Genomic DNA, 25,638 nt, shown 5'->3' on the forward strand with positions numbered 1-25,638 from the left:
GTATAATTTTTTAATTTAATTTTTACATATTAAGAAATTGTTAGAATAATATTTAACATGTACTTATCTTTTATTAAGACATCTCTTGTATAATATTAAGCTATGTATTGATAATTTAACTAAAATTTTCCTTTTAATAAATAGAAATTAAAATAAATCAGATTTCAATTTAATACATTAAAATTTCACTTTTATATAATCTAACAGAAAATTAAAAATATTCAAATACAACAAAATTAAAAATAACTAAGCATATTTTTGAGTAATTTAAATATAAATCATAACTTGACAATATTGAAAAAGTACTAGCTTTTAAATTTAAATTGTAATGTAATTATTTATGCTATATACTGTAATTATATAAATATATATGCGTGCGCTTAAAAATTCTGAAGTTATTACTTTATATAAATTTAAAATTATATACATATTTAATTTACATTTTTTATATAAATCTGAACATTTTTTTATAAGTTGAAAAAGAAATACTTTAATTAAATTAAATGAAGAATATAAATTTTATTTGAAAAAGTCATAAATAAATAGTAAATCAACTTATTATTATTATTTTTTATAAATGTTTATCTTTTTAAAGCTATATTACGTAACATAATGGAAATTTAAGTTAAAATTATTTATTTATAATTTCGACTTTTGTAATGTTAGTGTCACTCTTCTTTCTCCCCTTATCTTTTTATTGTGAAAGTGTGCCCTTGTCTTTCTATTGTGAAAGTGTGCGGTTCGTATGACTTTTTTTTTCTTAATTCTTGTATCTAATGTATTATTTTTGTATTTTTGTTTAGGTTTCTTAATTTATCACTTTTTTCTTAATTCTTCACTTTTTTTCTTTTCTTAATTCTTGGTATCTAATTCATTGTTTTAGTATTTTTGTTTACGTTTCTTGATTCATCACTTTCTACTATAAACATTTGAATGTCTGATTACAATTAGTTTTGGGGTTCATAAAAGATTTTAATTTTTTTTATATGTTTTTAATATTTTTTATATATTTATATTAAAATATTTTTTATGTTTAATGTATTTTTTGTACGCTTGATGTATGTTGCATTATTTTTTTTTTTTTATAATTCGTAATATGATTATTTTGAATTCTAGTTTTGGGTCATCTATATATACTTTATATAAGAAAGATGTCTTAAAAAAATTTACTCTTTTTTATCTCGTTTGGATATCTTTCAATTATAGAAACAAAATCTATTATCTTAATTGTATTGGTATATACTAAAATTGTTAAGACATTTTTTATTTTTAGGATTTTTCTGAAGTTATTTCAAGGATTTATGAAACTTTTTCATGACTTTTAGGGCTTCTTTGACATACATAATAGAATTTTCAAGTAATTATATCTTCTAAATCCATTCCCAAATGTGGAGAAAGGCTTTTTGTATTCTTTATATTGACAATGTCTTGTCGGAATGAAAAAGACGATTTTATCTTTATATTTTCAAAGCCACTTAAGCTTGTCTCCTCCAATGTGATATCATCATCCACACAGTACAGCATCGGATTCGTTAACAATTTTGATATGCTCACTATTAAAAAAATATATGAACAATGTGATTACCAAAATCATATCACTATTTTGATCCATATTTTGATGCATGTTTTATAAGGTATCGTGTTTGAATCGTACAAAAAAAAACTATAAGACTTTATAAAAATTCCTACAGTTTTTTAATTGAAAATTAATTATTGACAAGATTGATAGATGTTTTATACCTATAAAATTATAATAAAAATAATAATAATAACCAACATTATTAAATACATAAATCAATGAAAGAAGTTAACAATTACATAACATAGTAGTACCTATAGACACGCTAATTTACTAACATAAAATCCTCTTACAAATTAAATGGATTTTATCAAAAATTGTATCGATACCCCCTCGTTTTTAAATTTAATTTTCATGTATCAAATAAGATTTTACATTATCAACTAATTAACATGACCATAAATATGATCTTAAAAAAGTATAAAAAATAATAATCTTATCCTATGTTGAAAGCTTTTACCCAACCAATGTATTTTAACAAAATTCTTTGTCAAACAAAAAAAAAACTATATAATTTTCATCTCTCTTCTTCACTTCTTATAATTTAATAAAGTTTTAAAGAATAACTTATATATAACTATTAAATATAAAAATATTAGAAATAAATATTTTAAAATTATGCTTAAAATAATTTCATCCTACTCAACTTTCCCTCCTCTATATACATTTTTCCTATGATCTCAATAGTCAAGTTTATGTTTAATGGTTTTGTGAAAATGACCTTAAATTCAAAATGTTTGTTCTCCCTCGTCATCAAGCACAATTCGTAGATATGCACATCCACATGTTACCACTAATCAAAGCCATTGGACAAATTAAACAAAAAAAAAAAACAATATTACATTTGATTATAACGTGCACTTCTAGAAGTCACCCAATAATCAACGTTCGATATTGGCAAAAATTTGCTCAAGGCACATAGGATCCAACCCGAAGGAGAATCTCATGAGACATCATGCAAATCCAGAAACCATCGTTTTGTTTGAAGAGAGCAAGGAGAGGGAGGAGTCAGTGTTGTGTTGGAAGTCTCACGTTCGACTAAAAATAAAACAAAATTATAAATATATAAGTGGGGCACAAACTTCATCATAGAAATCAGTTTTGTGGAATTAAGTTAGACTTAAAATTCATTTTCTAATATGGTATCAGAGTCTATCCTAACGAAATTTATTTGGATATTTCTATTTTCACTTGTTATGCCTGAAAGCACTAGACTCTCCGTCCACGTTGAAGATTCCTCCCCGAAGATGGCAGAAAAGAGCACAACAAAAGGTTGAAACTCTGTTCTTCACTGAGAGGGACAAAGGATATATACATGTAAGAGAAACTCAGGATATATATATACACACACACGTAAGAGTGTGCAAGTGTGCTTCCAACAAAAATACGACATGAAATTAAATACTAGCACGTGTCTATATTTTTATTATAATTAATTCAATTTTAATTATCTTATAAATTTATATATTTATATTAATACTATAACCTTTTGTTTAGTATATATACGAAATATGATAACTCGTTAACCTGGATTGAGTATTTTGCTTTAATTTTTTTTATATTTATATATAAAAACTAATTGTTTGATCTATATTACTACCTTTTAATTCAATGATATATTGCATTACTCTTCATTACTATATTGCATTACTCTTCAATACTACTACTCCTTTTGTTCAAAATATTAGAAAATGAATTTAAAACCTAACTCAATTCCACAAAATCGACTTGTAAGATGAGGTTTGCACGTATAATTTAACCTTATTTCTAGTGGGACTTCCAACATATATAAGTAATATATTTAAATCTATAATCAATCATTTGAAAATATGAGTGATTATTTTTGTCTTCAAAGATAAAATTTCTATTTATAGGATTAGAACATAAATAAATTTTCAATTATTCAAAATTATAATATACAAATTAATATACAGACAATAATTTATAAGAGTGAACATAAATTATAAATACTTTTCTGTTTACATTAAATCAAAATATAGTACTCGATTCAATTACATATTAAAAGTACAAATATTTTAATTTTGAAATATTTGTATTATCTTAATTGCATTAAATATTATTAGTAGCTTTATTGATATTATTAAACTAGTTATATCAAGGACAAGAAAGAATGGTTAGAAAATGTTAAGATTTAAAATATTTGTTTAAAACAAAGATAACTAAAAATATATTTAAATTAGTAAAAGTTATCGAAATTGTAAGTTGTTTCAAACCTTATTTGAACTAGTTTTTAGTTTTATATATTTTTCTGTTTCCACTTTTCAGAAAGTTATTGTGTAAAGTATCTTTAGCTTCAATAATATTACTTTAATTGGCAATAAATCGAATACCAAAACTTTAAAGACCAATTAAACAATCATAGGTTTATATAATGTCGGCAGAAATTTCACCTTCAATAACGGCATTTGTAAAGTATCTGTAAGAATAACAAGTTGTAATTATCTATTTTTATTCAATTTTTTAGCTCTTAATATATGGCCATACAATAAATAAACTTCCTCAATTTTTATTTAAAATCAATCGTAATGTTATTTAACATGATGGGTTACATATAAACCTATATGTTTTTCCCATATATTTTCTTTACCTCCTCTAAGTTTAATTATAGTTAATATCTATATAGGTAAGTTTTTCCATTAATAATTGAAATAAAATATAAAATATAAAATATAAAATAAAATGATTCTTTTATAACATAAAATTAGTTTATACATAAATTTTTGGAAAAAAATATAATTTTAAAAAGTTTAAACAAGAGAATTACTATAAATTAATTTATACATAAACTATTTTTAAGTTACACAAATTCATTTTCTTCCTACTTTTTGTAAAATAGTTATAAAATAATTATTCAAACATATGTAAAAATAATGTCATAACAATGTTTAGGGGAAGAGTTAGTGACTGAAAGTATCACGTTGGACGAATTTGGTTTATATAAAAAAGGAAAGTAGATATAATGAAAATTATATATGAGATTAATCTCCCTTCTATTAAATAAATATAGAATTCTCTATTTATAATAAAAGAAATATAAGTTAAGCTCAAAATACAAATAAAAAATAATAAGAAACTAAGATAAAAAATAAAGATAAAAGATAAATAAAGATAAGTAATAGTTAACTTTGAATTAAAAAAAGTACAGTTGTAAAATAATTTTGAGTGTCAAAAATAAATACAGAAACTGAGACATGGTGGCCAAAAGAAGACAGACAGACATGTGAAACTCTTCAATTTCTCTGTTTTTGTGAGTAGCCATTTTGGATTACTCAATTTGTCTGATCCTTTGTTTTTCTGTCATTTTCAAATTTGTATTAGACGTTGGCACTGTAACCAATAACCTTAAATGAAAATTTGTTTGGAATGAATACGTTGCATGGATGAAAAAGAAAGAACATTGTAGTTGCACGTTGCAGCCACCCATAGTCGAACAACATTGGAATAAACAAACCACAATCTGTGAAACAATTTAGTTAAGAAAAAGACATGTATTATTTTCACACAAACAAAAGAACTAAACCTAGCCAACAACATTATGAAGCAGTTCCTCCATGGGAGGAGCTAGTAAAGAATCCGTTGAAGTTCATTCATGGTTCGCAACTTGTTGTACACTGCATGCCATCCAGCTTGTGTAGGGTGCACAAAATCCCAAAAGAAAGCAGATTTGGGATCATCGCATACCCTATATTTCTTAACATTGTTGTCCACACTCCCGCACGAGTAGTTACTGCTCACACCAACACAACATGGCTTCAACCTGTCCCGAATGTTGTGTGTGGAAGGGTGGTTCAACACCGACATGAAGCTGTCGAAGAGGTTAAGAATTCGGAACGTGGAACGCTCCTTGGTTTGTTGGTTTAACGTGGTCACTGCTTGGTTCAAGAGTGTGTTGTGGAGAAACACGAGGGCGTTGGGGGTTTCATTGCAACGTTGGAATGAGATTGAGGCTGTGATCTGGGGAAGGCATCCAATGGGTTGCAGAGCACCCACAACTACTTTCTTCACTCCCAGCTCTCTTATGCGAATCAGATTCATCGTTGTTTGATTAATCACTGAAGCCACGAAAGATGATAAACCCTACACACATTCATGCAAATTAGGACTGCTCCTTGTCAAATAATCAGAAACACTAACAACATACTTTCTGATACAGACTATGTTCAGAATAGTATCTTCATTAGGTGTGTTAGAAAGTGCCTTGTGTAACAACTCTCACCAGATCAAACATCATTGTTAGTCTCATTCATCAAAAACAGAACTGTTCGGTGTGGCTTTGATTCAATGCATTTTTGTTTCTCCTTAGGCTGTTGTTACAATTTTACATCATTGAGCCTAAAGTATAGATCCATTTTATTCTCAAAATAGTACATACCTAACCCACCTAAAGTTGTATTTTGGACCCAGAAAAAACCTTAACAGATTGGGCCTTCTTTTATGTTTTTAAAATATAGTGAATTTACTTAATTTTAATGACATTTATTGATTATTTTCATCTATGAATAACAGTTTAAGCTTTTTTTAAAGATGGTCTCTTAAATTTGAAAAATTTCAATGAAATTTCGAAAGCAACAAACCAACTTTTCCCACAATGATATATTAGCTACCCAAAACTTCTATTCTAACTCACATGAAACACTACAAAAATATACAATGAAAAGTGCGTGAAACCTATTAACTAGAAGAAATAGAAAAAGTAATAAATGAATTTGTTTACCTCAGAACCATTTGTTTGCAAGAAATGACTGTAGTCATTTCCAGCGACAGAAACAAGGGCAACTGAATTGGTGAGATCTAAGGCAGAGTAGACTTTGTCTTTGATGAGCTGTTGCAAGAAATCTATCTGGTTTGTCATGTTTGGAAGTGGAACCGACGTGTTGAAAACACCGGTACCTCCAAACGCAAAGTTCATCCCATATTTTACATGTTGTGGCATCAGTTTTCTATATCTGTAGGGAATTGGTGATTTCACTTTCAAATACTTAGCTGCAACACAACCACATCTACTTTTGTTATAATATGTTTGGTTTAGGTTTATACAAATGTTTTTTACGAATTCCAATATAAAGTTATAAAGTTCAATACATAAACTGAAAAGAAAAGGCCTGTTATGACGATGGAATCTCAATCCAGTGCATGTTGATGCACATCGATTAATTTAATGTTATTATGTTTTTTCTTTGTTAAATGAACGTTCAAAAGGTTGTAAATCTTTTTTATTAAAACTTGTGATAACGTATTGACAACACACTTTTAAACTCAAGATTCTTTTCTTAATTGGCTGAGCCAATTACAAGTGCTGATAATTAAATAAATGAAAGATTAATCAGTACTTTAGCAGCAAATACAGTGTAATTCTGGTAAAGTAACACAATGCTTTTACTTTTTTCTTGACAAAGCCGCTGAAGTGTAGATCATAACCACAGGTGATGAAAGGCTTTGATATTTGAAAAAGGAAATGATGATGGAATATGCTACTTACATACCACACACAGTATCAATATTCAGTTTTATTTCTATGCTTCAAGCATCCATAAATAAATACATACATGAAATTAGGAAGATGAAGGAGAAACTCAATTTAAAAAGCAATTACCATATAAGTGACTATTACTTATAGTGGAGCACTGAATGTTTAAAGCAATGATTACTATCGGTAATGATAAGGACAAAAGTGTCTGCATCGAAAGCATGGTGTCACGCGAGAGAGTAAAGAACATGGCACAAATTATTCTGGGATGAAAAAGCGAGATAAAACGCAGTTCCAACGCGACATACAGATGGCAAAGAGAGTAAAAAAAGGCATTGATATAAAGTGGCAAGTTGCACCATAACATAAACACAATAAAATGCAACATTTTAATGGCAAAAAAGAAGAGGAAAGGTCAGAATCAATAGATAGACAATTAGCACGACAAAAAGAAAAGAGAGAGGCCAGCAGAGAAATGAACCCCACCAATTCATCTTCTATAAACAATAGTTTGGTCAAGCATATACTAATGTTATATCATACAATAGTATATAATAATTTGATTTGAAACGAAACAAAGTAGGTCCAAAAGCAGAAACTTTTGTAGAAAAAAGCTAAAGATAAAGAAAAGGGTATAGGAGTTGATGAGAGTTGAGAAGTGTTGAGTTCCACATACCAATGTAATCGGTGAGGACTCTACCGTCGGAAAATCTGCCGGCGGGCTTGCCGGGAAAGGTGATGCCATAAGGGTCTTTCCATGAGCTTGAAACAGCTTTCTGAATGTTGCCTGTGTCAGCATACGAGTCTCCGAAAACGAACAACTTTGTTGGACCATGATGGTGATGGTGATGATGACGATGGCCAGCCTCTGCTTGCAACACTCTTTCTCCTGAAATAATCAATTTTGAGTTTCTCAAAAATCGGTTAAGAAATACCCACGAAGAAAAAAGGAGGAACATTTTTTGCTGCGGATATTATGTTGTTATACCTGAAAGAAATAGAACCGAGAAAAGATTGAGAAGAAGAAAAAGCTGCTTGTTGAAGTTCATGATGAAGAAGTGTGAGAAAATTTGAAGAGAAAAGCTTAGTCTATGGTATCTACTATAACTATGAAATGCGCGAAGAAAGTGAAGAGAAAACAAGACATGCGCTTCTATTTTATAGGAGTGAGGCCAGGCGTAATCAAACTTTTTTTTCTTCTTTTTTGTCCACAATTAATTTTATAATTATTGAGTTATAACTTCTTAAAATATTGTCTATATGTGTCTAATTATGTTTTATGCAAAAATTAATTTTCGTTTATGGGTAGTGGAAAAAATTTGGTAGTCAACTAATAAAATACTTTCTTTCTTTTTTTAAGTGAACTTAAAATGTTAGGTGATATTTTTAGTATTTACTTATAAAAATATTGAAATTTGTACTCCTCAAAAAATTCATATAAAACTCATACATTCTGTAAAATTAATAGCATTAACTTGTAGTCGATGTTGGATGAATTAAAATATCTTCGGACATGGCTAACACAAGTCTGAGATGTGTCATTTAAAAAAAACAGATTCTCTCATTTTGCTTTCATAATTTGAATGGATGTTCTCGTGTTTCTTGATTTAAAATTGTTGTATATTTTTTTGTCATATTTCAGATTGAATTTCCTGTTTCTGAGTGCATTTCCAGTTTGAATTTTCTTTTTCTTTTTGCCATAAAATGTTACCGGTAGCCAAATAACAAGTAATGTGCACTATCAGTAAGAGTTTGAAACTTACACATTATATTTTCATATGCACTTAAAATCGGTTTAGCTATTGAACTAATAATCATTATAACTTAAGAAGTTTTTTTAATGTGTTTTGACCATGACAGGAATTCCCAGATTCTTGATGAAGGAATGATCACTTTCTATTGTCAGTGAGTGACTAACCTGCAGAGGAGGAAATCTGTTTGAACTACAGATTCTAGTGCAGACATTTGATAACACAGCTCACATTGAATCCAACTTGTGTTTTGGTTTTTAGTTCTGATAATACTTCACATTGAAACTAGCATGTGTCTTGTCTCTTGGTTCTGGAAAAGTCAAATGATGTGTACAAAGATTGAATTCTTGGAGTGGGTTATGAAATTGTGTAAATAAGATAATTTTAAATGATAACTTTAACCCATAATGCTTCTGCATCCAACACAAAACAAAGTGGAAGACATTTTATTAAATTCAGAATTAATTAAAGGTCTTTTTAATCGCTTGTTTGGGTTAATTCATTGACTTGGATGGCATCGAACATAGACCCATCACCAACCAACATCCAGTTTTCGAAAAAGTACAACTCGATCAGAGAGAAGAAGGAATGCAGTTTAGAAACAAAGAGAAATGATTTTTTTGATACACATAATCTTTTATATTTATTTAATATTATTTTTTTAATTTTTCTAAAATACAAAAATTTACTTTTTTATAACTGTTTTATTCTCGTAATATATATTAAATGAATGTAAATATATCTTATCCTACACAAAACATAAAAAGTATTTTTTTCACTTTAATGATGTGTTAGTCATGTTTTGCAAACATTCCTTCGTTCTGAATGATGTAGATCATATTAATAATATTCATAATACGAATGAATTTTAATTTTATACGTAAGTTCTGAATGATGTAGATCATATTAATGATACGAATGAATTTTAATTTTATACGTAAATTTAAAAATATATTTAATCTTAAAGATAATATATCTGTAAATTAATATATGATCATTTGTAGTTAAACTATGATATATTTGAGTTAAAGCCCTTTGGAAATATTATGTGCTTGTTTTTGTTTAAGCACTTTCAAAAACAGGAAATAAAATTGTATTTTATGGAATAAACTTTCGTGTTTATAAATTGTTTAATAACGAGAACTAAATTAGGAAAAAATTATTTTATTTTATTACATATATCATTTAACTTTAATAAATATTGAAATATAAAATTAAATGTAATAAAGAGTAAAAAAACTAATCAGATGTTACGATAAGAAAATTAAGATTTTAATTTTCTTTCCTTATTTGTTGAGTTAGTAACAGCGAAACACAAATTTATTCTTTCTTCTCGATTTATTACTTGTTCTGTATCATTTTTAAAAGGGAATATAAAATACAGACATATTATCTTTACTCATTTTCCATCTGCTCTATTTCATTTTCAAAAGAAAGATAATTCTTTTGTTAATCTATTTGAAAATGAAATATTAGTTTTATATTTTTAAGATGAGTTTTTACTTTTTTCTTCATGCAATTTATTTTTTTATATTGTAGAAATTTTTTAAAATATAAAATAGTTAAAAGTTATATTCTATATTATATTTCAAGTTCTAAAGTATTTTTATATTTTAAAATGTTTACGTATGAATTTAAAAATATATATAATAAAAATTAATTATTATATGTTTTTAATCAAAAAAATGAATTTAATAAAATTATTTTGTTGAAATTATGATATTAGTTTCTTCGTATATTTTAATAAAATTATTTCTATATAAAAAATATAAAATCATTCACAATGTTTCCTTTAAATATACATATCAAATATTTAATAAGATATGTTAACTGTTCTTGAAATATTGTTCTTACTTTTTATTGTCATTTAACGTTATAATACACAGATTAATTGTACTAACAAGTCTTTTGGAAAATATTTAAGACTGGGGTGTGAAAGGAAATTTCAATATAAAAGTAGTTAAAGTTGGGTTTTAATAATTCAATTGGAGAAAAGAATTAAAACAATTAACTATTTGAATGTTTAAAAAGTATAATGGTCAAAAGCCATATAAGAAGACAGGTTTTCAAAGATAAACTTAGACTTTAATATACAGGTGAATAATTAATATTTTCATTTATATATAAATTATTGATATTTTTTATGTTCTTTATTATTATTATTAATGTAAACGTAAAAAAATTTTAAACACAAATTGATTTTGAGGAAAATTCCAAAAATTTCATGCCAAATTAAATAAATACAGATTTTAAATCCAGTGGATTTAATAGAATTTGGATTTGATTTTTTTAAAAGATAGGACCCATGTGCGCTCCCTTAACAGTGACATTTGATGTTGGGCTTCACCATAAAGATTACGCAGTTACTTGTTGCACCCCTGCAGTTTCTACCTGCACGTAACAGGATTTGGAATTCGGAAGTCATTAAAAATACTTCCATTGGTGTTTTCAGGAGAAGGAACAGATGAAGAAGAAAGGACAATTAAACATATTTTATTCTAATTTTTTTTTATATATATTAGTAATATTTTTTGTTTAATGACACTTCTATAAAAAAAATTAATTATATTAATTATATTTCATTATCATACAAAAATTTTGACCTACAACGGTACTGCACATGTTGAATTAGTTATAATTAAAAGAAAATAGCTAGGTTGGTTAATAGTATTAAATTATATATTAACATTACTTCTAATATTAAAGAGACATATTCTTAATATTCTTTTAAACTAAATAGTATCAATTATTCCAATTTCACTCACCATTAATACATTTGTTGTTTCTGTTTTTAAAATACATATAAATAATTGAATTAATGTTTAAAAAATAAGTTAAATTTTAAACAGTCTAATTTTTTTAATTCTATATATAACTCTGAAAAATAATTTTCAATCAAATATATTTTTAAAACATGTTGAAAGTCTCACATCGACTAGAGATAAGACTAATTTATAATATATAAGTGGGTGCAAATCTCATCTTACAAGTCGGTTTTGTGTGATTGAGTGAGGCTTAAAGTCCACTTCTTAACATAGTATCATATCTTTAGCGTGAGGTGAGTGTGTTGGAAGTCTCACATAGATGTATCTATTTCATTCATGATTAATGGATTAGCCTTAATTTATTTTTAAATAAGATTTTTTATTGATCAACCAAATGAGGAATCTAAAAAAATCATAGTCCAAAAGTCCTCTCTTAAAGTGAAATAGAATTAGGGTTAAAATGAGTTTGACTCTACCACAAGATTTTAAATATCTACTAGATACAAGACTTTTGGTTAAAGTAGAAGGTCAAACCAAGTCGATTCAAATTGAAAACTCAACCAAGTTGTAAGGGATCGAAGGAAGAGCCGAGTCGACTTGGATCAAAGGTCAAATCAAGTCAATTTGAACCAAAGGTCGACACAAGTAGGCTAGGATTGAAGATTAAGTCTAGTTAATCTAAGCTAAAGGCCAAGTTGAGATAGACAAGGTTAAGGGTTGAGCCTAATTAACATGGTTAAAGGTCAAGATGAGTCGATTTGGATCCACAATCGTGTCAAGTCAACCTAGGCTGAAGCTCAAGATAAGTTGAAACAGGTCGATGATTGTGTTGAGCAATAAGGGCTGAAAGTCGAGCCAAGTCAATCTAAATTGAATGTCAAGACAAGTTAGTCTTGGCTGAAAGGAGACATAAGTAAACCCTACTAAAGGATTGAACCAAGACAACTTAAACCAAAGATCAAGATGAGTAAACCTTGACAAAAGGGTCTTGTAAAGTAAGCTTAGGCAAAAAGGTTGAGTCAAGTTGACTTGAATCAAAAGTTGACTTGGAAAAATAGTCGACTCATGTTGAAGGTTAGGATAAGTACCCTAATTTGGTGATCAGGTTGAGTTATTCTATGATGAAGGTGAAGTCGAGTCAGCCTTAGATAAAGTTCGAGATAAGTTGACATGGGTCGAAGTTCATGCTTAGTTAGTTCAGGTTAAATGTGGAGTCAAGTTGATCCAAGCCGAAGGTTGTGCCAAATTAGTACCAGTCAAAGTTTGTGATGTGTTGTCCTCTGTTGAAGGATAAGATGAGTCAATCTAGACCAAAAGTCAAATTGATTCTATTTGGACCACTAGTCGACACGAGTTAACCAAAACCAAAGATGAAGCTGAGTTGGCATGACCTGAAACATAGAGTCGAGTTATCCTAGACCTAACTCAACCCTATCCTTTTTTACTTGAGAGTGACTCAAAAAACTCATGAGTTTACCCTAACATGTAGAGTTTTTATTACTAATTTGGCCTTGTGAACTTTTTTTTTTGTAGACTTGTTTTGCTGTGACCCATGTAGATCAAGACCAAGCCTTATGAGTTGGATCAAATTAACAACGTTAATAATAATTATTATTATAAATAGGAGAAAAAAAATAATAGAAAAAAAGAAAAAGAAAGTCATAATTTAAAAATTGAGAAAAAAGAAAAAATACATTATAATTACTTTTAATCTTTCACAAACAAATATAAAGAAGTGATTAATTGATTTTTATTTTCATTCCACAATATTTACATACATTTATATTGTATCTTTATGATGAACTAAAATAATGTAAAAAAGAATACGAAAAAGTCATGTGTATAAAAATAAATCCCATCTTAAAATTTTGTTCTGTAAGGTTAGATTATACTTAGAATTTACTTTTTAAAATCCAAAACCTTTCAAAGCAAGTTTGTTGAGAAATCTAAATATTGAATAAAAATAAATAAAGTTAAGAACAAATAAAATTAACAAAATTAAGCTAAAATTAATTTATAGAAAAAACTGTGTAAAAATTACCACTTGTAATTTTATAAATTCTCACTTTTAATTGTTATAAATTCTTATTCTTATAGTAATGTTTTAAGAAATATTTATAAAAAAATTGTAATACGCTGTAAAAGACTCTTTTAGTGTCTTAAACTACCTATCACTTGGGTTCATTGGAGGCCCCCATAAGCCGTGAGGGGATTAGTTAGGGAAGACGGAAAATTAAGAAATTGAAAATCACTAATACTTAAGGTTAACTAACTAATATGAGGAAAATTTAAGTAAAAATATTATGTTAAATTGGAATTCTAGGACAGGGAATTTTATATTGTCAAACAACTTGTATTATTTTTTCTTTTTGTTTCTTGAAAGAGGGATATTCGAATATTTTAACTTCATAGACAAACGTACAGTTCATCAAATTCTAAAGAATCTTGCATGGCCATATGAAAATGATGGTATGCGCAAAGCCGAAGTTACATGTTTCGTGTCCTTTTTGTTACTAAGCAATGAATTACGAAATTTTCTTTCCACACGAGCAAAGTCGTCTTTCGAGCGATATTCAAACCGAAATTCTATAATACCACAGTTAGAAGCAGCACGTGAGTTCAGAAATAGGAAAAGTAAACAATGACTGCTCAGAAGTAGGAAAAGTAAAGAATGAGTGTTTCCATTCAAATGCAAATAACTTCATGCGAAGAGAATTTCATTGGTACATGAAATTTTTATCTAAATGGGATTAGAATTTATCAGCTTTGAAGGTGGAAATTGGAAACGTTGTGAATTCTAATATTCAGTTTTGATTGACATAGAATGGAATAAAGAAAATGACCTTATACATATTTTTGCAATTAAGAAGCTATACTGTTATGAATTTCCAAAGCTTTGAAAGCTGTGAGAAGGGTACTAGTACAAATGCCTATACTTCAGGTTTTCATCAGCAGCTCCTTGATATAATCAACAACTCCCTCGACATTCACGGTCCAAGCAACTGAAACAGGAGAATAACCTGTCCATGGGTTGCTCGTATTCCAGCTGCATAAATGAATCCAATTACGGTGAGCACAAATTAATATTGGCAAAAGAAAATATTGAAAAATAGTAAGATTTAATTCGGACAAACATTTTCAATCCTTGGTCTAGAAGTGTATGCCCAACACAGATGCCTTGTGTCTCTACCCTCACAACCCCTTTCTGGTATGTAAAAAGATCTGGACGCACAAGTGCCACAAAACTGACGGGATCGTGGAGGAAAATTCCTGAAAGAAGAAGCCAAATCATCATTCCCAAGGCAACTTCAATAATTGACTATATATGTAGCGATCATAACTTTCGGCATCGAAGTAGAATGAAAAATTACCATGGACACCATCAGATTTTACATGCCAGTCCCGGTAGAATTTGCATATCTCACTCAAGAAGGGAGCATACTTTCCTTGAGATTCTTTCAATTGAAGGAGATCAGCATCTGAAATCAGAAGACAGTGTTCAACTTATGGTGCCTGACCTAGAACAAAAGTAAATGACTCAAGATAGCCCGGAAATTGAAACAATATTGGATTACAATCCCACCTGTGAATTGGACTTGGGTTGTAATGTTTATTCCGACAACAACAATATTTGCACCAGAGGTAAACACAACGTCTGCGGCTTCTGGGTCTCCATAGATCTGCAAGTAGAATAGTCACAGTGTATTAAGATGAAATCCATTTTCGTATTAGAATAAATTGGAATCCATTTATTGGCTGTTATGTCCATTAATTGCAAGCAATGTTATTTTAACTAGAACAGTGGCAAGCTATTTTACTGTAACTGTAAAGAAAATAATGTAAAATAAGGAAAAGTAGAATTTCAGGAAACGTTTACAAAGAAATTAAGGCTCAGTTTTAAACCGATAAATTGATGATACTATTATTTAGATACAGAATTGCATTAATAACGGATTTATAAGATTTCTGCTCCGTAATTTTTCAAACACATGAAGCTTTCAAAATAAAAATTAAAAAAAAAAACGGAAATGCCCTTAGCAAATTAGTCCTTTTTCTTTCTTATTCGAAGAAGCATAACAAACAGAAATCACCACTTACATTTGCTTCTGCAGCAGGGTTCACATTGCCCAAGGCAAAGAATGAACCACCGAGTATAACTATTCTCTTCACTTTGCTTGCAAACGATGAATCACTTTTGATTGCCTAATAATGGAAGTGACACTAGCAAATCAACAAATATAGACAACAACAAAATTTGAAATCATTAAAGGACACAACCATACAGTACAAGACATTAGTGTAGAACTTACCAAAGCCAAATTTGTTAGTGGTCCAAGTGCTAGCACAGATACTTCGCCAGGATATTCAGAGACTTTCTCTACCAAAAACTCACAAGCGCTCTTCTCAATTTTCTTACCTTTAGGTGAAGGTAGGAGTGTGTTCCCTAGACCGTCTTTACCATGAACAAAATCAGCAACACGAGGCGTTCCACCCTTTTACAGAAAATAAATCATAATTAATACCAGCAAAAGGAGAAGCTCAAAAAAGGGATGTAGCACAAAATAAACCCAAATCAATTAAAACAGAACCTGACCGAATCCACATTAGAAGAGAAGCTCAAAAGTACATATTAAAATACCTTCAATGGCCCAGAGCTGCCCTCTGCAACTGGAACATCTTCACGGCCTGCGATCTCACACTATCCTTTTTGCATATTAAAACAACAATCAAAAACACCTTTCCACAGACACTAAAGAAATGAAAAGCTTCTATAAACAACTGCATAAACACCTATACAGGAAAAAAATAAAATCAAAAGATAAAACAAATTGAGGTTCTCTAACAAGCTAAATCATTTTAAGCATGTAGCATCGATATAAATTATTTTTCATTTATCTTCTCCAAAAATTAAAAGCACAAATTTTAGCTCGGAAATGTTCCCGTTCCCGAAAAAGTTTATCCGAACAAGGCAGTAAAAAAACAAAATTGACAATGAACACGTACCAACAGCAAAGCATTGCGTGTCGAAAGTTCCGTAGTTGTATTGCCAAAGACACTTGTCAAACCCAGAACGTCAACCTCGGAACTTTGAAAAGCCATCAAAATGGCCATGCTATCATCTGCAGAATCACAAAAATGCCAGTCCTATTTCAATAAAAAACAAGTAAATAAAAAAACCACCTTTCAAAAATCAATGAAAATCCACCATCCAGATACCAACACAAGGAATTTCCTACATCGGTTCCCATCAAAACTCTCTCAAATCCAAAACACAGCAAATTAAAACTCAAATTTCACACAGCTTTTTATGTGTTATAAGGAAGGAAACAGTGCAGAAACATCAGGCTGGGATTTTCTCCAGCGGTGACGGAGTTTTCTTCAGGGAAGCAAATCACTAAATTACGAAATTATTAAAAGCAGTGTCAGGTGAAAAGCGAAAAACTAACCGATCCCAGGGTCGGTATCGATAATAAGCTTCTCGGCGTTTCCGAGGGCGCCGTTGACGGCACCGTTTGCGTCGTTAACCTGCGAGGCCATGATCTGATCGGAGAAGAGCTAGGGATTGAGCGAATTACCGGCGACGAAGAGGAATAGGAAAAATGGAGAGACTTAGGAATTTATGTATAGTATGAGAATACACGTATGTGTGTATGTATGTATGTGGGTAGTGGAAGGAGCATACACACATACACACGCGGGGAAAATGCAGGAAGAGGATTAGGAAGATGAAGAAGCTGAAGCGAAGTTTTGAAGGATGAAATAAAAGATAGATTCAGGATTATAATATATAATGTCTTGGCTAGCCTCGAGTGCAACCAAACTTTTCACGTCTATGCAATTCTATCCAATCAAATCCTGCCACGTATCGCATCCAAATCGCATTTTTTAGAATCCGCATCCTCAGACACAATTCCCAATGCTTTAAGCTACAGATCATACAAAATTAAATACTCATAATAATATATTTCCTTAAAAACATGCCATCTTCAAATAAACTTTTTTTTTTCTCATTTATTATTACGTTTATTTATTTTTTATTAGAACCTAAAAAAACACACCGAAAATAAATATTCCATTCAACAGAGACAAAGTTCATTGATGTGTCCCATTTCAATGAACCTTTTTCTTACAGATATTTTGGTTCGCATTAATGAGTTATGATTATATTAATAGATTAATCCTTTTTTAATGTTTGTTTATTGGGGATAGTTAATTTTATAGCTTATGAATATACCTTAATGCATTTATTTACTTTAGACATTATCTTAAAATTCATGTTATGAAAAAAGTTGTGACCTTTTCGGGTCCTTTTTGTTCATGTTTATTCTCCTTAGAGTAGAGTGTACTTGGAATAATTCGAAAGGTAGATTTGCATGTGCTGTACTCATAATGAGATGATTCTATTCTCAAACTTTTCTTTAAATAAATAATATAAATTAATTTATTATTTCCCCAATAATAAATAATATAAGTGCATGATTTTTTAGCAAAGTAACACCTTTTAAACCACATTCATATAAAAAAACATGGTATTCAATTAAAAAAAATTAATGCTTATATCCAATTTTTTTAAAAAATTCAAATGCATTTTATAAAAAATTTAGGGTGTTGTTAAATAATTAAAGTAGTCAATCATTTTTTATTTTTAAAATAATATAATATTAGTATAATTAGAAAAAATAAAGTAGTTTCTAATTAGTAAATGTAATATTAAAATAATGGTTAGAAATTTTAAATAATAGTAATAATAACCAGTTTTGAATTTATAAATTTACGAATTTGAAATAGTTTATAAGTTATTCTTGAAAATTTAGGTGTTAAGATAAGTACAAAAAAATTGAAATGATTAAATAAGTGTTAAATTAATTATGAAATAAAATAAAATTTACCACAAGTTTAACAGTTTATTTATTAAATATATTGTATTTAATATAAGTTAGATAAGTTATAATTTGTGTAGATATACTTTATTTTAATTATTAAGCGTGAAATAATTTTCAATTGTTAACTTTTTTTATTGAAAAATGTAAATATGTTTATGGTAAATGTTAACATTTATAATTAGAGAAATCTTGATAATTTTCGTAGTTCATAAATTAACTTTCGAACAGACGATATAAGAATTTGAAGAAGATAAATTTGATGTCGTTGAATTCAAATTTAGATGTATAAAATTGGAAAAACTAAACCAAATGAAAAGACATTATTAAATTATTTTAAATTTCGATACTTTTGAGAGACAGAAAAAAAAAAAAAAAAACCTTACGTTTCTTCCAGTCAATGTAACCATCTTTCGTTCCATTTTTTTGACTTAGTGTTTTGTCCGATAGAAGGACATTATCTTTAATAAATTATTTTATTAATGTAGTTGGGAAGAATAAATAATGTTTAATACAAATATTTATTGTGTTGTGTTTTATTATATTGAGATAATATTTTATTAACACATGAAATGAAGCTCGTTAGAGAAAATTGTAACTTAGATTAATTTATGTTATTTAAAAAAAATCATAATCGTCCTCTACAAACTAGGAAAGAAGAATAAACTTTATTATTGAAATTGACTTTACATTTTTTTTAAATGGTCCGTAAGTTAATTTTAATATTTTTAAAAAGACACCAGATAAAATAGTTCTTTCTATGGTCTATATTTAATAAATTTTGAATTTTTGTATTTAGTTTCTTATTTTTATACTCTAAATATATATTTTTTGTTTGTTTGTCTTTAAAAATTTGGCAATACAAATTAACCCTACGGATTAAAAATTAAATTTCTAAAATATAAAAACAAAAATAAAAACTATAACAAATTATGGATGTAAAAAAAGGTTGTACTTTATTTCCCATAAATAGAAATGTCCAAGAAAACCATCATTTATATTATTTTATTAAGTTGAAGTTTAACTTCTTCCGAAAAAGTTTGTACAAAAGCTCAACTCACCTGTATGAAAATTCCAACTGAAATTAAAATCTTTTGTAACTTTATAAAGACCAATCTCTGTCAGAAAAATCAACTTTTTTAATTTAATGTTTTCAAACACACAAATAATTATTTTACTTTACAAATTCGTCATTTTCAACCTTTCTTTTCTTTTAAAAGATAATAAAATTTTCTACAAAGAATGTTTCGTTGTCAAATGCAACCAAACAAGAACAACACGAAAGCAACAGAAAGCGAGGTTTATGGCTAATTAATTTCTTACTCACAAATTAAAACAACAAATAAAATATCGCAACGTTCCATTTTTAAAGTGAACTCCTGCATTACATTCTAAAAAAATAATACTATTTTTAATTTAATATGGAACTAATAATATTTCATTGGTAGAAATTATTTTCCATGTTAAAAAAATTAACATACCATTAAATGGTTTAGTTTCTTGATATATTAGTATCTTTTATTTTTTATTTTAATTTGAACAGTTTTAAATCTCGGTGTAGGATTATTTAAAATGTTATGAATTCCATTATATTCAAAACTAATAGATCAAAATATCAAATTTTATTAAAAATATTTTTTTTTTACGAAAAATCGCCATTTTAAAAATCTTAATAATCTGTATTTTATAATATCTCACCAGATCCCATGTTTTATAATATCTGTTAAGTTTTATAATGGTTGTTACCTTTTAAATAATCTGTATTTAAATTCCCTAAATTGTTTACAGAAAAAATAATTCGATAATTTTATATACAAATAAACTCAGGAAGATCTTGTTTTAGTTGTTCGTAGTAAACAGAAAATTGAAAGACGTTGAATTAAAAATTGCAGAAAATAATAAAAATGTTAAGCCATCCCATTACCAGTATAAGGAGTCAATAAATTTTTAACTTTTGCGAATTAAAAAATAATCCATTTTTTTCCCCTTCCATTACCAGCTAAGAATGACATGGAGGATAAGACTAAGAACCAATGTGTGATCGGTTGCGTGTTACGAAGTTCAAGATATATTATTTTAAATGAGCTATATATTAATAGGTTCTCATGCCACCACGTTTATGTTACAATATTACAATATAATAGTAAAATCATGCTCCTATTACAATATATTAGATCATATATGCTTTAATTATAATTATTTTTATGTGTACTAATATACCAAATCACGTGACCAACGTGTGACCTAACTGATCGGAAGCAATTTTTCGTAGTTAAATTACTTCTAATTTTTCATAAATTACACTAGTGAAAAAAAAAACTTAAACACCTTTATAAATATTGAAAACAACAACTTTTTTATAAGATAAACATAACTCAGTTATCAGATAATCAATTATCAATCTTTCCAAATACGTAAAAAGATTATAAACTCTCCTAATTAATAAAAAAAGGGTCATACTCAGAATATAAGTTGCATAAATTACACAACAATTGTTGCGGCTGCATAATTCCACATGCTGCAAGGCACTATGTCCAAAATGCCACCGTTGTTGCATAATTTTAAATCAATTAATGTATATTTTCGATATTATTGGAGGTACACAATCACCTTATAAGTTATTGTTCATCAGCAATACATTCACCTTATGAGTATCATATGAATTTTCTACTAAGTGTAAACTATTGTAATAACTTAGTAAACTATTAATGATATTTTTTTTATTTATTAGATTTATTATATCACTAACTATGGAAATATTATCAAAACATCTATCAATATCTAATATCACTAAAAATGTGTATAATTTACTTATTAAATTAAGTGTTTTGTCTAAAACCTATACAACAACAACTACTCTCAACATGTGCAAACACATGACATACTTATCTTATTTGTACTTCCCATTCTTTTACACATTAAAGTGCAAATGCAATAGTTGGGGTGTTTTTTTTCTGTTAAGGAACTCCATATATTTAAAAAAAAAAACAATGATGGAACTGGAAATTGAGATTGTTGAAACTTTTTTTTTATTCACATGTTCTGTCGTTTGAAGTTAGTCCTCTAAGAACTTGTACAAATTCATCTCCTTCTTAAGAATTATTGTTGTAGGAAATTGGAAATCGTTTTCTTCAGAGTATTTAAAGTATATTAAAAAATTATTTATAGGTATTTGATTTAAAAAAAATAAAGTGAAAATAATTCAAAAACAAAAAAATGGATCCCACCTTTTTCAAGATTATTTTTCTCTTTCCTCTTCCTGATGTCTTATTATAATCTCATTGTCATTTATCTCACAGTCAATATAAATAATTAAAGATAGAAAACGACGTAATTACCATGAATCCATAAATGAAAAATTATAAATTTATCAATTAATTGTATAAATCATAATTAAAACAAATATTTATTTACATCGATAAACAATTTTTAGTTAATGTACCTTTTTATCTTTGGTTTCTTTGTTCCTTAAGAAAGAATTATTTTATGTGGTTTTAATTTTAATTTTCAATCTCTCAAATATTATGTGTGCGGTTGATATTTAGACACACACGCCGGACGCGCGCATATATATATATATACTAAATTTCTACATAAAAGACAATTTCAACAATTTATTTCTTTTTAAATGTTGTTTTAGAATCTGTTACTACACATTTGGATGTTTGATTGTGAGGGGGTACGAATAACTTAAGGAATGAGGTTGAAAATAAAACCATGCGGGTTTAGACTTGTTTCCGCTTCTGCTTTGGGTTTAATATGGAAATAAATATAATAGGGAGTTAACTAGCTAAACACAGGGGTGTAAATAGAATTTAGAACCCCCAGAGAAAACACTTAGACTTTCATTATAATAGAATTTTTAAATTTTAAGTTAAGTAAATGTTTTTCCTTTTTTAGAATTTGAAGTGTTTTTATAAAAGTTGTAGTTTATCTTTTTACTCTTTTTATAATTATTATTTGATTGTGATTGAATGAATAAAAAATGGTATAAATTGTTATACTTAATGATTGTCACATAATATTTATGGTTTATAAGTTTTCTTTTTTAATTTTTAGGTAATATATTAAAGTAAGAGAATATAATATATGATGTAAAAACTGTCTTAATCATTGCATTAACATATCTTATGGAAATAACTTTAATATTTATAATTTAATTTGTTATAGTTAAATTTTGGTTTAATCTCATCATAAGTCTCTATTTTTTTCTGAAATTTTAAATAGGTCCTTTTTTTTTTGCGTATCAATTGGGTCCCTATTATTGTAAATTTGATTCAATCAGAGAACTGTCGTCAAATTCACTAAACGACCGTTTAATATTTGGTGACGTAGCATCTCAGTTGAATGAATAATGACACGTGACATTAAAATTGAATTATTTAAAAAAAAATTATGGAGAGAGGTGATATCAGATTGTAGGAAGGGCAAAACTGGAAAGATAAAAAATTTTAAGGGTTTCAAAAGATGTACATGAACCATTGTTGTCCAAAAACTCCTCCAGTGGTGTCTTCAACATAACCTTCTCTAAAACGAGTCATGAGTTCCAGATTCACTGGGTGAAACATCTTTTGATGAAGAATCATCGGAAATTTTCTCCAGAAAATCACAATCACCGTCTTCATCAAAACCTTCTTACACGGTGTTCATATCTATATAAAACATGTCATCGTCGTCATCACAATAAAGTGTGAGTTGTTGCTGCATTCAGCATCATCGTCATCACAATGATTCATGGGATTTCGTTGTGCACAAAAATTTGGGGCTTTCTGAAAATTCCATTAGAGTTTTAACCGGCGCGTATTGTCTCTGCGTTCTCCTCACCGTTCAATTTCTCGTTTTGTTGCGGAATTATTAAAGTGAACAAAAATCAAACCTGGGGAGTGAAGGTTCAGGGTTCGATCCTCGCTCCTTGTGTTGTTGCCTCCTTCGGTTTTGGCGCTCACTCATGGCGTATAACGTGGAAATCGATTTGCCCTTCGATTGCCAACCCTTCAAACCTCGCGATCGAGTCGTTCGGGTAACGCCTTTTCTACGATTCAGAGAAATAAAGTGTGAAATCGAAGAAAGAACCATGGTTATGCAATTCATTATCGATCTCTTGAAATCGAACAAAGAATGCGATTTTTCCCTTCAAACGAACCCTAATCATAAGAACCCAACACACGATCTAGCGATTTCGAGCATAAACGCATAATTCCTAAAAGACCCAGAAAAGAAAATTGAAAACCCAGAAGAAAAAAAACTCATTTCGATGAGAGGTTTGAAGATTACGGTTCTGGAACGATGAACAATCTGTAATTTCTTCTTCCTTTGCTTTATAGATAGAAGAAGAACCCCACCATCTAAGAACCCTAATCACAAGAATCCCCAATTTTTTTTTCGTTTCAGTTGCATATCAATTAAAAAGGCAGCCCTTAAAATTTTTAATTTTTTCAGCTTTGCCCTTCCTACAATCTGATATCACCTCTCTCCATAATTTTTTTTTTAAAACAATTCAATTTTAATGTCACATGTCATTATTCATTCAATTAAAGATGCTACGTCACCAAATATTAAACGGCCGTTTAGTGAATTTGACGATAGATCTCTAATTGAATCAAATTTGTAATAATAGAAATTCAATTGATACGTCAAAAAGAAAAATGACCTGTTTAAGATTTCAGAAAGAAATAGGGACTTATGATGAGATTAAACCTTAAATTTTAGTTATATTTTTTTACATTATATTATTGTGAGAGTTGACTAACGTTTTGAATTTGTAATTGATATAAAAAGATTCAGTTGTGTGTTTACCAAGAAGGAAATAGAAAGATCCTATTTGATGTTATAATTTTTTAGGTTCAATCGGACTTTATTTTGACCAACAAATGACATCTTGCCGGCTTTTAAAAAAATATAAATCTAAAAAAAAAATTAATTCACATCAATTAAGTTAATAGGATTTGTTACCGTTAACATATGAATTCTAAAATATATTAAAATTTTAATGAAATAATATTATTTTCAATTTTAGAAAATACAATTGTTTTGTATTAAAAGGAGTCGACACAAAAAAAAATCTATGAGTTAGGGCATATTTTGTTGGAATCAATTTTTGTGAAACTTTTTATATAGTCTGGACCAACCTCTTTTCTTGGGTTGTGCGGACAGGTCATCGGACCAAACTAATTTAGACACCTTTAATAAAAGTTGATATAGATTTTTTTAATAAAAAAATTATATAAATAGTTTTAAGGGGGAATAATTTGTAAAAAAAAAAGGAATATTAGTTAAGACAGGAATCCTTTATCTGTAGACAAGAAAGTAAATTAAGGGTTGTGTGACTGAACATATGGCTGCGTGGGTCATTTAGAATTTACGATGCAGAAGACAGCCAGGTTGCTTAATATCTTTATTTTTCTTGAAAAATGAATTCGGCACGTTGGTTAAATTATGGGATGAGCATATTCTTTTTTTCATTATTATTTATTATTTCTTATTTTAAAATTAATCGGGGTGGGTCTAATATGAGTCTAATGCATTCTCACCAAACACGCTTCAACTTAATCATCCTATTTTTTATTTTATTTTATTTTATCTTTCTACCGCGTTGTCAATTAAACGCATTTTTTCTTTCAATTAATGCATTTCCGCGTCGATAAATATTTATTTGACTCGTAATTAGCGACCTAATTATTACTTATAATCTGAACATCGTGACGTAGTTTTAAGTATTTGTCTCTAAATATATGGCGAGGTTCGTTGAACTTTAATCTGCCGGTTGCCTTCTTCTCCACCACAACACTGCCGTCAAAGCCAGCCTGTCTGTTTTTCATTCTCACGTTACTTAAAAGCAATTTATCACAAATCTAATTAACCATAATGCATAATTTTCTCCTCCCAAATCTCCACCATGTAACTTTCTTCCGTTCCATTAATTAATTAATTAATTAATTAATTAATTAATAATTAATAAATAATATCATTTTAGAAGGTGCATTTCAAAATGATTAACACTAATTTGTCTCCTTTCGCGGTGGCTTCCTCTTTTCCTTTCTTTAATATCCTTTCACAGTTCCGACTCTGTTAATCATTCTCCGTTAAGATTCTTTGGTGTTTCCTCTACCCACTTTCGTTCTTATCTTCTTCTTCATCTTCCACTTCTTCTTCCCCAACCCACAATCACTCCTTA

At 28.5% G+C, this 25,638-nt stretch overlaps 2 protein-coding genes across 3 annotated transcripts; both read right to left on the reverse strand.

Moving 5' to 3' along the window:
• Positions 1–4,981: 4,981 nt before the first annotated feature.
• LOC124842452 (GDSL esterase/lipase At5g03610-like) lies at positions 4,982–8,226 on the reverse strand. Its single transcript, XM_047318938.2, has 4 exons — positions 8,056–8,226; positions 7,744–7,956; positions 6,315–6,583; positions 4,982–5,677 (listed from the first exon to the last, which is right to left on the reverse strand). Exons 1-4 carry the CDS (start codon positions 8,114–8,116, stop codon positions 5,162–5,164), a joined length of 1,059 nt encoding a protein of 352 aa, XP_047174894.1. The 5' UTR covers positions 8,117–8,226; the 3' UTR covers positions 4,982–5,161.
• A 6,013-nt stretch (positions 8,227–14,239) lies between these two features.
• On the reverse strand, positions 14,240–17,344 carry URH1 (uridine-ribohydrolase 1). Of its 2 annotated transcripts, none has more exons than XM_047318923.2 (9): positions 17,031–17,344; positions 16,588–16,703; positions 16,223–16,282; positions 15,894–16,076; positions 15,682–15,786; positions 15,167–15,263; positions 14,955–15,062; positions 14,718–14,853; positions 14,240–14,629 (listed from the first exon to the last, which is right to left on the reverse strand). In XM_047318923.2, the coding sequence occupies exons 1-9, from the start codon at positions 17,119–17,121 to the stop codon at positions 14,521–14,523; spliced, it is 1,005 nt and encodes a 334-aa protein (XP_047174879.2). In that variant the 5' UTR covers positions 17,122–17,344; the 3' UTR covers positions 14,240–14,520. The 2 variants fall into 2 exon arrangements, with proteins under 2 accessions (XP_047174879.2, XP_047174880.1); XM_047318924.2 differs by having other exon boundaries at positions 16,588–16,728.
• Positions 17,345–25,638: the final 8,294 nt, after the last annotated feature.

This window comes from Vigna umbellata, chromosome 5 (genome assembly GCF_029865625.1).
Source record: "Vigna umbellata cultivar VRB3 chromosome 5, Vumbellata_1.0, whole genome shotgun sequence".
Taxonomy (NCBI): domain Eukaryota; kingdom Viridiplantae; phylum Streptophyta; class Magnoliopsida; order Fabales; family Fabaceae; genus Vigna; species Vigna umbellata.